Source organism: Cavia porcellus, unplaced genomic scaffold (genome assembly GCF_034190915.1).
Source record: "Cavia porcellus strain 051 isolate PalLab524CR breed Dunkin Hartley unplaced genomic scaffold, mCavPor4.1 scaffold_17, whole genome shotgun sequence".
Classification (NCBI taxonomy): Eukaryota; Metazoa; Chordata; class Mammalia; order Rodentia; family Caviidae; genus Cavia; species Cavia porcellus.
This window is the reverse complement of record NW_026947500.1, coordinates 1062682-1076649: the sequence shown is the minus strand read 5'-3', so window position 1 is coordinate 1076649 and position 13968 is coordinate 1062682. Positions and strand designations below refer to the sequence as shown.

General features: G+C 42.7%; 1 protein-coding gene across 1 annotated transcript in view; it reads right to left on the bottom strand.

Annotated features, from left to right (window-relative positions):
* Nucleotides 1–13566, bottom strand: part of LOC100727084 (uncharacterized) — a 357749-nt gene extending 344183 nt beyond the window's left edge. The window contains exons 1-2 of the mRNA XM_063229000.1: nucleotides 13315–13566; nucleotides 12670–13232 (exon numbers count right to left, since the gene is read on the bottom strand). Coding sequence (XP_063085070.1) covers nucleotides 12670–13232; nucleotides 13315–13566 — 815 coding nt within the window. The remainder of the gene's footprint in view (nucleotides 1–12669; nucleotides 13233–13314) is intronic.
* Between the last annotated feature and the right edge of the window lie 402 nt (nucleotides 13567–13968).

The following is a 13968-nucleotide window of genomic DNA, read 5'->3' as shown; positions in this document are numbered from 1 at the left end:
ACAGACAATGAGAACTAAAGATCAACCACTGTGACAGTTTTGCCTGCTAATTTATAGCACAGACAAAACAAGGACTTCCAGTTCTTGCAATTAATTTAAATTTGAGTAAATATTTTACAGGACAGGTAGCGTGGGAGAAACTGAAGGTACATCATAACTGACTAGTTTTCATTCAGTAACTATTGAACTCATACTTAGGCTTTTACAAAACTGAAATGTAACTATAGAAATAAAGGTTTGTTAAGAGATCCTATGATTCAAAGCTGGAGGTTTAGCTCAGCGGCATAAGCACCTGCCTTGCAAGCAGGCGGCCGTGAGTTCGATCCCCGGTACCGATAAAAATGAAAAAGACAAAAAAAAAAAAAAAAAAAAAAAAAGAGATCCTATGATTCAAATGAGCAAGAAGATTGGGAGAGCATTCTGATAAAATTGAAATGTAGCAACTCGATAACCTACCTTTGAGCATATTTAGCTGGCACAAAGAAGCCTTCAGTTGTTCAATGAACCAAAAAAATATTTAGAGCTTTTATAACCATCACGAGGTCATTAAAAAAGAATATGGACTCTCTGGTCCCTTAAATTTTAATGAACCTGAGCCCTTTATAGGTGGCACTGAGAGCAACTTTAGCTGTGAAACAATTAAAATGTTAATGGGGTTTCTAGGGTAAACAGGTTTATGAAAGAAAGAGAATGCTGACTCAGTTGTTTCCTAACCCAGATTTGTTACTGTCAGTTGAATTCAAGCAAAGTTTCTTTATGAGGGATGTAAGGAACACATCTGTATGACGTAATGGTTGGTACCTATGGTGTTTCTCATATCAAAACTTAGTATTTCACATATATGCCTAAACCCCACCACAGAAACTATGCTGCTGTCATATAGTTGGCTAGTGGATATTGCTGTGTCTGGAGTTTCTACTTCTTTTCTTTCACATTTGATAATCCAGTGCACTTAAAGGAAACCAGTGTTCATTTTTGCTCATCTTGATACACAGGGAGTTCAAAAGTTCAAAAGATAAGAAGTGGTTCTCAGCATGAGTAAACTGTGAAATGCATTGGAAAATAAATTTTTGATGTCAAGATATACTTCCAGTTTATTCATGCTGAGAACTGTTTTCTTATCTCTTGGACTTTTAAAACTAGAATAGCCAAAATTTGGTTAAGCTTCAAAACAAATGAAGATACAATTTGACTATGTTCTTACTGTGGTACACTTTCTTCTTACTGAAGCATGATTAACAAATTAAATCATATACATCTAAGCCACATAAGATGATTTGATATACATGTATATTGTGAAATGATTGCCACAACCTAGTTGTTTAACATGTCCATCACTTTCACTTCTGGTTACCTTGTGTGTGTTCACGCATGCACATCGTCAGGGCATTTAAAATCTACCTTAAAAGCCAATTTCTCTCCACAACACAGTGTTATTAACTATAGCCACCCTGCTGAACATAAGATCCTCATATGAACTTCCATTTAGAAACTAAGTACTTCACAATATAACAAAAATCTTCAGGTCCTGCAACTGGGGATTAGTGGTTTGGAGCTCTAGAAAGAAAAAATTATTTAAAATAAGGTTGATTCTCCCATTGTCAACATTTGCTACATGAACACACGAAAACAGTTTTCTTAATAATTCAGGAAAATGAAAACTCAAAACTCATGGGATCACCTCCTCCCTTAAGACTAAAACCAAATAAAGCTCAGATTTACTGTCAATTCCTAATTAACCATATCAATAAAGAACACTAAACACTACTGAAAACTGTCCACTGAAGAGAGACAGAAAGCATTTTCCAGATCACGAGTTGACAAGCCGCATAATTTATACACAAGAACTGATTTTACAAAGAGTTGGAGATGGATCTTTACTAGTTCCAAACAAGTCTCATGGTTATCACATGGTTATCAAACAGATTTTTTAAAAACTGGAGAGCTGTGTTAAATAAAAGTTTAGATTCTGAGACAGGAAGGCACACAGCTGCCTTATATGAGGGACATGGACAAATCTGTGGAACAGGTGACTTTTGTGCGGGGCCTTATGGTTGGTTTTGAAGAGACAGAATTCTGTGAGTTAACAGATCAAGGTTCTTTGGCAGTGAAGTGTAGGGTCCTGTGCTGTTGCTTGGGCACTGGTGCAATGGTGGCGACATCACTCACCCACAGTGTGTGTAATTCCCAGATGATACTGTCTTTCCACAGCCTTGATTTGCATTCTGCTCTCCTCCCACAGCAAATGCTCTTCAATCTCAATCTGCCTCTCCTTCCAGGATCTCCGTGAAGATTTCCGTGACCCTTGATGGCTGTGAGCTGACCTTGATTTACACACTATCTGTAATTAATTACACTGGAATAGTACAGGAGGTGTTTCCTCTCTCTATTGGCGCTTCTGGCCATAGGAATAATGAGCTAAGAAGAATGGTAGACACAGAGGAAAGGTTTAGGCAAGAAAGAACACACATGAGGCCTCTGCATGGGAATTTCCAGTTTCTGCAACCATGACCAAAGTGATGGCTGTGAGAATTAGCTCCGTACGTCAAACAGTGCTCTTCTGCTGGGTCTGTGTAGGAGCTCAAGTCATTTATTTTTTCGTGACTGACACTCCACTTGCCAAGTTCCTACTCTATGTAACTTTGCGAAGCCCTTACAGAACCCTCCTCATTCCTGTCCCATTCACATCAGGCAGTCTCTTAATCTCATCCACAGGCTCTTTTTTATCTGCTCTCCTCTCTTATATTAAAACTTCTAAGTTTCCTTCTTCAATAATCCTTTCTCCTCATTTGTCTCCCCCTTCTTCAGCATCAAATCAGTCAACCCCAGATGACTCTTCTGAGCCTCGGGACCTCATGGACCCTTCTCTCTGAACCCTTCAGGTAAGCCAAGGCTCACAGAGTCTCTGCTGAACTCACCCTCTTCACCCCTGTAATTCTTTTTTTCTCTTGGATTTCGGACTTTATTTTTCTGAGGCTGTCGTTAAGTGTGTTTCCCTTGCTGCTCACTCTACGCGTTCACTGGTAGACATCTTTGGCTGTCTTCCTTCTTTGTTTCATCCTCTGTATGACTCACACCAACTCTCCCTAAACGACTGACAGTTTGACCTCCTGCCTCTGGCTTCACTGGCCTCCAAATTAGTCTCTATTTAAAAATGCAAATGTGATGTTTTACTCTTCTGTTTTCAGTCAGTGTCTTCCTGGCTTCTTGTTGACTTCACTGCAAAATCTTGCTATGTCGTCTCCCTTAACTTTAATTCCAGCCTGCAGCACAACATAGCTCACTGACAGGGCTGGGTGCCTGAGGTTCTGAGGACTAAGAAGCCTCACCAGCCTCCAGGTGCTCAAGGACTCCTGGCGGACAAGAGCTGCTCCAAGTGGCATGTGCCATCACAAGCAGATATGGTGCCATCTGAAGCAGTTTCCATTCTCGGCTGCTGACCGAGTCACGCCTTGGATCACATCAAGTCTATTAAATGAAAAAAGCCAACTTACCAGGAGTGAAGGGCAAGTGTGGCCCTGACCATGTGGTGACCACAGGAAGGACAGCTACAGATAGTAAAGAGGTCAACACTGACCTCTAAATCTGAGGAGGAAGTGAGAGCACCGTGCGCAGTGTGACTCAAAGAGAGCGAACACACCTGCACTTGTTGACACATCTTCCACAGTGGCACAACCTTGGGATGGCGAGACAGACATGGGGAAACTAGAATTGTGTCAGAAGCGTGCAATTAGATGGCTTGGTCTCATCAGGCCTCTTTTAAGCTGGTCCTAGTAGGATATGGAATTTAAAATCTTCAAATACAGTGTGAGGTTAGGGATGATGAATTGGAACAGATAACACTGAGGAACAGCTCACTGCTTCTGAGGACCATGCTCAGGCCATGGATGTGTTGCTTTTGAAAAGATCCAAAGTCTATCCTGGATCAGTGCACTACAATAAAAAGCTTGAACAATGAAACAAACAAAAACTCTTGATATATAATACCCTTCCTGACCTGTCCTGAGCTGCACTGAACTAATCTTTTCACCGTATTTCCATATAGATTATTCCCTCCAGGGAAACTTTTTTAAAAGATTATGATTTTCTGTTGTTTTTATTTAATTTTTAATTTTCTAAAAAATTTGTGGTAAATCTTGCTAAGTGGTGAAGGTTGAGTTGGAACCTGCAATCCTCCTGCCTCAGCCCTCCTAAGTGCTAAAATGTTTACAAGAGTGGGCAGTAGCTACAACCAGCTGAATTCTGGTTTTTTTGTTTTGTTTTTTTTTTTTTCTTTAAGGGGAAATTTTGCCCCCATCTTGCTCTTTACACTGGGAGAAAAAAAAGTATCACCCTCCATACCCATAACCTCCACTCAAAAAGTAAAGTTACAAAATATAAGCTCTTAGAAGTCTATACAGAATTTTGTATTCTTCATTTCTTCCACCTGGGCTGAAATTTCAAGTCAGCATGCTTGTGTCTGTGCCCGTCTGCTCCAGGTCTGCGATTTTCTTAAGGAAGGAGTGTGGCCTTACTACCTCTGTACCCTTGGTGTCCAGCAAATTAGCTGACACTGAATAAATATTCGTTGAATAAAGTAACAAGAAAAGAACCTGGCTACATCTTAAGCACCTAAGTCTAAGTCAGGGATTTTATTTCTGTCAAAGAGAAAAGACAAATACTGGGGATGAGAACCCAACCCCTTGTTTAAGCTCACTAAGCCTAAATTCACACAGGTCCAATGAACTCCTACCTATTTAAAACAATGGCCAAGTTAAGCGCTGGAGTCAGAGGAAGAACAAAGCTGGTTTAAGATTTACCAAAACTGTGCTAGGAGAAGAGAGAGAAAAGTATCAGGAATGTTAGGAGACAGTTCTTCAAAATCTCTTGCAACTCTAACAAAAAGTATCTACAGCAAGGTGGAGTGTAGCTCAGTGGCACAGTGCTTGCCTAGCATGCATGAGGCCTGGGTTTGACCCACAGCATTGAGGAGAAAAAGCCACAGCTTGCTTGTTTTTTGGAAAGATATTTATACAGCGAGTGGCCTTGGAAAATGGGAAGAATGTCTCCTGCCAAGGACGAGGGCAGAGTTTTTTCCTGAGCATGACAGTAAAGATAAATTCTCTCTGTAAGAACAAAGGTTGTCCAGGTTTGCTAGTGTGTTTCTTGCAAGACCAAAAGTTTCCTACGCTCTGGGTTGTGCCTGTGTTCATGGAGTCCATCTGTGCCATTCCTCAGCGCTCCTCACTGCCGGCATGAATTGTAGGTAGAAGGGAAGGGCAAATCAAACAAGGAGCTCATGCTGCTCATTTTGGACTAAAGGACTGAAAAGACATTTGTCTTTACCTCAAGGATGTCCTCTGTCAGCAGCTAAGAACTGTGGAACACTAACTTGTTATCTTTCAAATAGAGTAAAATTTTAAACACTTCACAGTTCTTGCCTAGAAAGACTAAAGATAAACTTTAAAAACCAAAACAAAAGAGATAGGTGCTTAGTAAGTTTTCTTAGAAGTAAATGATGCCAGAAAAAAAAATCTTTTCTATGCCAGGTAGTAGTTAAGAGCACAGATTTTAGTCAGCCTGGGTTTGTGTCCAGACTCTACCCATCTTTAACTGTGTGGCCTGTCTCGAGCTTCACACCTTTGTATGAAAGGTTTTCTCCAGAACCCCTTTAATGTCCCCAAACTTCACTGTCTTCATCAAAAGCTCCAGATGATTATATTACCTTTTGACATGCTTGTTGTATGGATTAAACGAAGTAAAATATGTAAAGTACACCAAGTTTTCCCTAGCACATAATGTAGCATTTAAGAGAAATATGCTGATGCTTGAGTTTCATTCCATGAATAATCAGTGTGAGAAACATTAAGAATGTTTCGAGGATTACCTTTAAAAATCAACCTTGATAAACATTAAGTGGACCGCTAACCCCCTGCCTCCCCTACACACTCATAAACATAACTCAGCCTTGAAAAAGGAATGAGGTGAAATTCGTGACAGTAAGGACAGAGCTGGAGATCACGCATGTTACATGAGACAAACCAGGCCCGGAAGCGCAGCACTGAAGGTCTTACTCAGAGGTGGACCTAGCGAAGCTGAAGTGGAATGCTGGCTACAGCAGGCTGACTGGCCAAAGGCCGGAGGAGGACGAGTGAGGGGAAATGATGACCCATGAGCTGTAGGTGACATGTGATAGGAGCAAGAACTTCCGTTCTGTTGTCAAGTGACTACACATAACAAAATGTCATTTTAAAAAACTACAACAAGCCAGGCATGTTGGTGCATACCTGTAATCCCAGGACTCTGGTAGACTAGGGCAGGAGGATCACAAGTTTCAGACTAGTCTAGCAAATTTAGCAACTTAGTAAATGTATGTCTCAAAATAAATGTAAAAAGGACTGAGGATACAGTTCAGTGCAAAGGCCCTGGGTTCAATCCTTAGTACAAAAATAAAAGCTGGGAAAAGAAAGGATTTTAATTATTTTCAATATTTAAAGAATGATGGAAAAGGAGATAAACTTACCCTGATTTTAGCATTATACAATCTATGCATGTATATATTACACAATCTATGCATGTATCAAAATATCACCTGCTAACACATAAAATTCTTTAAAATTTAATGATACATATAATAAAATAATGAGTTGAAAGGCTATGAAAAAGATCAACTAAGATTGTATTACCATAGGAACAAATAGTATGGCGATGTTTAAGTGTTGAAAACAGGAATAAAGAACTAATTTGACATATATTTTTTTGCTAGTGTTGATAGATTTAGAAATACTAAATCTAAATTTAGAAATACTAAATCTGGTAGAAATATAAGCACTAAAAATATAAATGTTAACTTACATTTATACAAGGGCCATATAAAAGGCCTTTCACAATCAAGTGAGCTAGAGTTCATAATATAACTATGAGGTAAACTGGGAGGAAAATAACAGGAATAATGTTTCAAGAGAAACAAAGAAGATAAAGACCAAAGTGTCTAAACTATGTAGGAGGCAGTGATGACTAGAGATGGCCTCTAGATACACGAGCCTGCAACACATGAAGATGATGTTTATAGTTGAAACAGCAAGCCTGTGGCTTCAGAGAGATGGCTGCTAGATGTCCGGATGCAGACCTCAGGAGAAACAGTCCGTGATGAAAGCCGGTGGAAACCAAGAGGCAGGCATGTGGCCTGCAAAGAGCGAAAGAGGAATAAGGAATAAGGAATAAGGAAAGAATGCGGGAGCTGGGGGGGGGGGTCTGCAGGTGACAAGGAGTGTACAAAGGAGAAGCCAAGAGAACAGTGGCAAACGGACAGGTGGGTGGTCAGCTCATTCTACACAAAAGGAGAAGATAGTTTAGCAGGGGAAGCCAGAGAGCAGTGGGTTAAATGATTCTGTTCTTGAGAAACTGAAGACACAGGGAGAAGAAGCAGGGTCATGACACAGCTGTCTACGGACAAGACAGACTCCAGAGACAGACCGCAAGAGACGGAGAAAGGGAAACTTGGACACTCTGCTGGAAGACGGGGAAGACAGCGGAAACAGGAGTGAAGACGAGAGAAAGAGAGAGAGAGATTACCTACAGAAAAGCCACTTAAAAATGCCATCCAGAAAATAGAGAAAGGGTTACCAGGAAACAAGAGAAAGAGATTTATGTCCATGAGAGACAAAAGAAAGAAGTAAAGATACGGGGAAACAAGACCGTCACTGGTCTTACATACAAATATAATGTCAGTTTTTCTCAGTAAAGTATGGATTGCTACACTGCAGAACACGGGTTTGGGTTTCGTCAGGGGCAGAGGGAAGAGAAGAGCCACTACCACATACAAACAGGCCTCACCTAAGGAAGATAACTAGAGGCACTGGGAGTTGGTACAGCATGAAAAGGTCATGGCAAGACGTCGATTAGCAAAAGGCCATAAAGCAGACAGGACAGAGCCAGAGTCCTTTCCTTCACTCTGCAGGCGTGGAACATCAGGCAAGTTAAGTAGTCTCTAAATGCCGCAGGGTCCTCATCTGGAAAAATATCAGTATTATTTACTTCATAGGACTACAGTTAAAATTAAAGACAATCATAAATACAAATTGCTAAATATTCTTCATTCATAAAAAGTGCACACAGCCTTTTCTTTTTAAATTTGTATGTTCACTAACATGTTTGATCCACAAGAAAGAAAAAAATTGAAGTAATTCATACTAATGAGTAAATGGAAAGCCACTGCCCATCTTAAAACTGGATTTTTATTAGACACAGACATTGTTTGGTTGCTCATGGTCTGAATATTGTTTTCTTCTAAACCTCATACTGAACTCCCAACCTCAAGGCAGTGGTAGCATATGGAGGGATCTTTGGCAGTGATTAAGTCATATGGGGTATTCTCAGGAATGGGATCAGTTGCGTTTTAAAATAGTCCCTACAGAGCTCAACTGTCTCTTTCCTCATACGAAGACCAGCTAGATCTATGAACCAATGAATAGTCCCTTTCAGACACCAATCCAGCCAGTGCCTATGTGTTGGTTTTCTAGTTTCAGAACTTTGAGAAATAAATACTAGTTGTTTATAACCATCCAGTTTACAGCATTTTGTCACAGCATTCAGAACAAATTGACATAGCTCAGTTTCAGTGACCGTCTTAGAAAAACTCAAAAGAAAAATGTTTGTCACCGGGTTTGGTGAAACATATCCATAATCCCAGCACTTGGGAAACCGAAGCAGGAAGATCACCGTGAGTTTGAGGACAACCTGGGTTACACAGTGAGATTAAAGACAAGTTCCAGTATAGTGTGTGGGATATGAAACAACTCTGTCAAATTCCCTTTCATTATTCCAAATTATCATAACTTATTGACACGCTCTGTTTTAAAATTTTATAATCTAAATCTCTGTAACCCTGTTCTGATTCCAAGTTTCTACAACAGATACAGAAGGCTGATGTGAAGCATAGTTCTGTGCCTGGCTGTTGTCAAACAGAGATGGATGCACAGCATTATAGTGCATTATATTCGGCATATTTTGAATGCATGTCAAAATTGCATGCACCAGATATGCATGCTAGGTGATTGATGGCTGGATGGCTGAATGTAAGGTATCGTATATTGTTTGGGAGACTGCTGTGTCACAAAGTAGTCACACCTTAAAATTTCCTCCAGGTGTCTAAAAATCTAGCCTCCACCTGCCCTGCATCCTCCTCTTCCTGAAGCTTAAATCAGTGGCTCCGTCTTGATTTCTTCCGTAGCACTTTCTATTAAGCACATAGAAGGTACTGTGGCACTCTCTATGGAATACTAATTTTATGAATCTACCTTGTCTGTCATGCAATTTCATTTTTACCCCTTTTCATCATATTATTATGCAAGTATTTACAAGAGCACATTCCAAAGGATAAATATTAATAGAACGCATCACAGCTAGTCATTTCCCCTAGATGTCTTAAAGACCTGGGTTGAGTTTATTTCCTCCTATTTAATCCTTTAGAAAACATTTGCAGAGTGCCATTAACATAAATAAACTCCTCAATATCCCTTCATCAAATTGCTATCATCAGTTAAAACTCCATTTCATAGTGCACTTAAGATAACTTTTCCCCACTCCACAATTCCCAGTTTAAGCCTAGCCCATCATTTTAATATGTAAGCACCTGCAGGCATAAAAGAGCAGGAGAAATTTTATGCAGAGTTTATAAGATGCAGAGAAATATGATCGTAGTTGTGAGGAATCTTCCCACCCATTACAGGAACCTTAGCATTCTAACTTAGCACCAAACGCCAACAGAAAACCCTACAGCTATTGCAACAATCAAAAGTGGCCACAAAACAATTGCTTAGTACCTACTTGATAGAAGGCACTAGCTCCATTCCCACCGAGACTACTTGAATGCAATTAAAAAGAACCTTTCTCCCTCTCCACCTACATTCTACGATGAGCTACATTTCTAGCCCTTTTCATTGTTGTTTTCAGACAGGGTCTCACTGAGTTTCCCAAGCTCTCCATGAATTTGCCATTCTCCCACTACAGTCTTCTAGAGTGTGAGGATAACAGGTGTGTGCCACCATGCGCACCTTAAAAGAACTTTTAAAAACAGGCTGGGGCTGGATGTCGTGAAATAAGATATACATTTAAGAATTTCAGCTCTGGAATCAAACTACCTAGATTCACAAACACTATTCTGAATTACTGAAGATTGGACTTAAGGATTAGTTTCATGATTAAATCAAATATTACATAGGAAGTTTCTATAAATTTTCTTGGCATCTAAGTGAGAATTCAAATGAATTAATTATTAGCAATATTCTACAGTACCTATCTACAGAGTAGGTGCTTAAGCACTCTTTCTGGAATACTGGTATTACGAATCTGCCTTGCCTATTACCTGAGTTTACTAAATGCAACAAAACAAGAACATCAGACATACTGATTATAATTAGAATAGAAAAGCTCACATATCAAACATCTTTTGTTTTATTAATAAAATTTATTTTAAAAATGAATATACCTTCTGAGGAGTACACCATAAATGTAGTGCATGATGTTGAAGCTAGACATTAGGTGCACAGCCATTTCCTATTTTTAGTTGTCACTGTAGCTCCCCAAATCGGTTCAAGTACAGGATCAGCAACATAAAACTCTTACCTGTGTTAATGACCTGTAAGTGCCAGTTGGTAAAATGATGCATTCTCATTATTGGGTTTCACCTCATTAAAAACCTGCCTTCACTGATAATGGACCTAAGAGGTCAATAAAAATCTCAGGGAGAAGTGTGTTTCATTTAATAGATGGACAGGTGTGTGGAAGCCACGTGTTATACATGATTTCATTCCACAGGCCAACAAAAATTGAAAAGACATCTGCAGAAACCTAGTACTAAATCCCAACATGGTTCCCACTTTAAAAAAAAAAAAAAAGTTAGTTCTGATCAGAAAGAACTAAATATAAGTTTGATTGGATTTTCCCCACCCAGATTTCAGAAAGTACTGAGTCACCAGAGTATTCTCAATAACTCCCTGGAAAACACATCTCTATTAAATGCTCAAGAAGCTATATTGGGTTTAATATCCAATTTCATTTCACCTGATAAATAAATGAGCTGCAGGAGAAGCCTTCTTAAAGAAAATGCTATCTCATCCTTCCAGCCTTTTTAACAAAACAGTCAATACTGAAACATGAGTTAAAACAGTTAAGTAATGTAAAAGTGATGTGTCCTATTATTTCTCAGTGTCTTCCCAAAGGAATTACTCAGTCTCAGTGTGCACGGGTGATTCTGCAGCTAATAAGGCAACCTAGGATCCATTTTAATAACAGCTCTTGTGAAGGTAATTATGATCAAGGCTACTGGACAATTTCTAAGATATGGAGGCTTATGGCTTGCACAAGCTATCCAAAGTGAGGCATCTTCTAAGATAAACTGAAAAGTCTAAATCAATTCCTCCAAAATAAACAAGGCAAATCTTATCAAAGCAAGAAAAATCACATTCGCAGAAATCCTCTGTATTTCTGCCAAATACGTATTTACACTCTGGAGACTAAAAGTTGTGTAATGCCACTGACATCCTGGCCATGTTTCAAGATTTATAATTAATGACATTTGCAGTAACCAGAGATCAATTTGATCTCACCTCAGAGGGATAAAATATGGAAATGTAAAGCGAATCCAAAACCAGTACTTTCCTTACAGGAAAAAAAAAAAAAAAAAAAAAAACTCTCAAAAGGAATGGATGGTTTTGTGAAGTTATCTCAACCAGTTCCCATTATAAAATATTTACATTTTATAAAAGCAAAGACTAAGCAAAGAAGTAGCAAAAATTAAATATTCAAAATAGTCTGGTATCTGTCTATTCACAACCTCTTGAGAACAGAAACCGAAAAGCAGAATTTGATCTGGCTTCTCTCTCAGACAGTTCGATGATGATCCCGCTGATGCTACAGATTTCAGCAGAAACTTCTCCTGCCAGTCAAGGAGACCAGGCAAATTGCAAAGACTTCCTCTGGGCTCCTCCTTGCGCTGGACACAATGACCAAGAATTAGTTTTTCTTAGCTTTCATCATTTTAGTTTGCAAAGAAAACCATGCCCCACGCGCTCAAAGCCTGCGCACCAGTCTTCTCTTCAGTTCTCCGCTGGCACCCCAGGAGCTGCGCAAGTCATCCTTCATTCAGTCACTCACAAAACAATCTCCTGACTCCTCACTTCCTATCACTCAACAAAACCTGTGGAATAATCCATTCCTCGGGCTCATGTTATCTTTCAAAATCAACCCAGGTACAAGAGCTCATTTGGTTTCTATAGAGAAGCCAGTGTCAAGAAACTCGCTATTCCACGGGATTTCATTTAAAACCCGTTTAAAAAGTGGCACACGGATTAGCCAATGACTCTCAGAGTAACTGAAACTCACACCACGCATAAATACACACAACCACACACACCCGGACACACTCCAGGTTGGGTGGGGACAATCCGTTAGCCACTTAGAAAGTATCCTGTAGAAATCACGCGGCCCCTGTCGCAGTTTCAGCTCTGGGCTAGCGCTCCCAAAGCACCCGCTGGGACCGACCGGAGAAGCCGCGCGGAGCCCGGTGCCCGCGCCCACGCCTCGCTCCCGTCCCGGCTCGGCCCGCGGGGTCCGCGGCGCTGCGGATGCGGCGGGGGCGCACGGGCGCCGCTCGCTCCGCTCTCGCGGGGACACTCGGGCGCCACTTACATGCCCGGCTGGAGCTGCAGGGCGCTTCCCGGCGGCCACCCGGCCGCAGCAGCGCGAGCGCCGCGGTCGCGAGGTCGTCTCCGCAAGGCCGGTCGCGCCGGCCACCGCCCCACTGCGCACCGCGCGGCTGGGAACCCGCAAGTCCGACGCGGGCGCAGAAGTTGGGCTCGTCGGGCAGAAGTTGGAGCGCGGGGCTCGCTCCGGGGCCCGCGAGGTGCGTCTCCGCGAGGAGGGCGCGTGGGCAGCTCCACCCAGGCCGCCTGGGAGGCGGGGCGCGCAGGAGCAGCAGCGAGTCCCCGAGGCGCGGCGGCCGGCGAGCTGCGAGGCCCAGCTCCGCGGGGAGAGACTGGAGCGGCGCCCGCCCCTGCCGCGGCCCGCGGCCCCCGCAGCCCCGGTGCCATGGAAACGCGCGAGCCGCCCTCCGGCCTCGGCCCCTCTGGAGCGCTTAAAGAGACAGCCGCGCCGCCACCGCGCGCTCCGAGCGCCACTCGAGTCCCACCCGCACCCTCCTCGCCTCCTCCCCACCGCAGCGCGGCCGAGTGGGCACGGGGACCGGAGAGGGACTGCAGAGCCGGAGGAAAGGGGGCTCCGCCGAGCACCCAGCCTAACTACTCCAGTGACTTCCTGTGCACGCTCCAAGCACACCTCCCCTGTCCCCGCCAGAGAAGCTAAGGGCTCCGGCTTTCCTCCTGCACCTCCTGCTCTGAACCCAACCAGCTGCGCGTCTGCCACGAGCGGAGACCAAAGAAGGGTGACTTTTGATTTTTTTCTTTCTGCTCCCTCCCACCTGCAGCCTGGGGAGTAGGTCGGAGCAGGACTGGAGAGGTGCATTTGAAGTGGATTCAAATGGCAGCTGATTGAGTCAAATCCCCTGCCAAACCGACAGTTGTGGGACATATCGCAGGCTCATGCAGAAATCCTCCTCACTTAAAACGAGATAATCTCCCTGGGTTTTATTTGGCCACCATCTCCCTCGCTGTGGGCACCAGAGTTATAAGGAGGAGCCAACCCTTTTTCACGCCTGCCCTCTCCTTCCCTTCAAAACGGCTCACTCCCCCGCCCCCCAAACTTACGGAGCAGCAGCCAGCTGCCATCCCTACAGCCCTTCCAGAAGGAAACGGCGTCCGCTCCAGCGGGAGCTCCTCCCGCTCCGCCGGCCAGCGCTGCGTGGTTCCCGAGCCAGGAGCCGTGCGACCGCCCGCAGCTCCGGCCCGAGGCTGTGCCTCTACCCGGCGCCAGCTGCTGTCTGGAAGGCCACAAACCTCTGGAGTTTGTTTCGTGAAAATAAAAATCTATGGT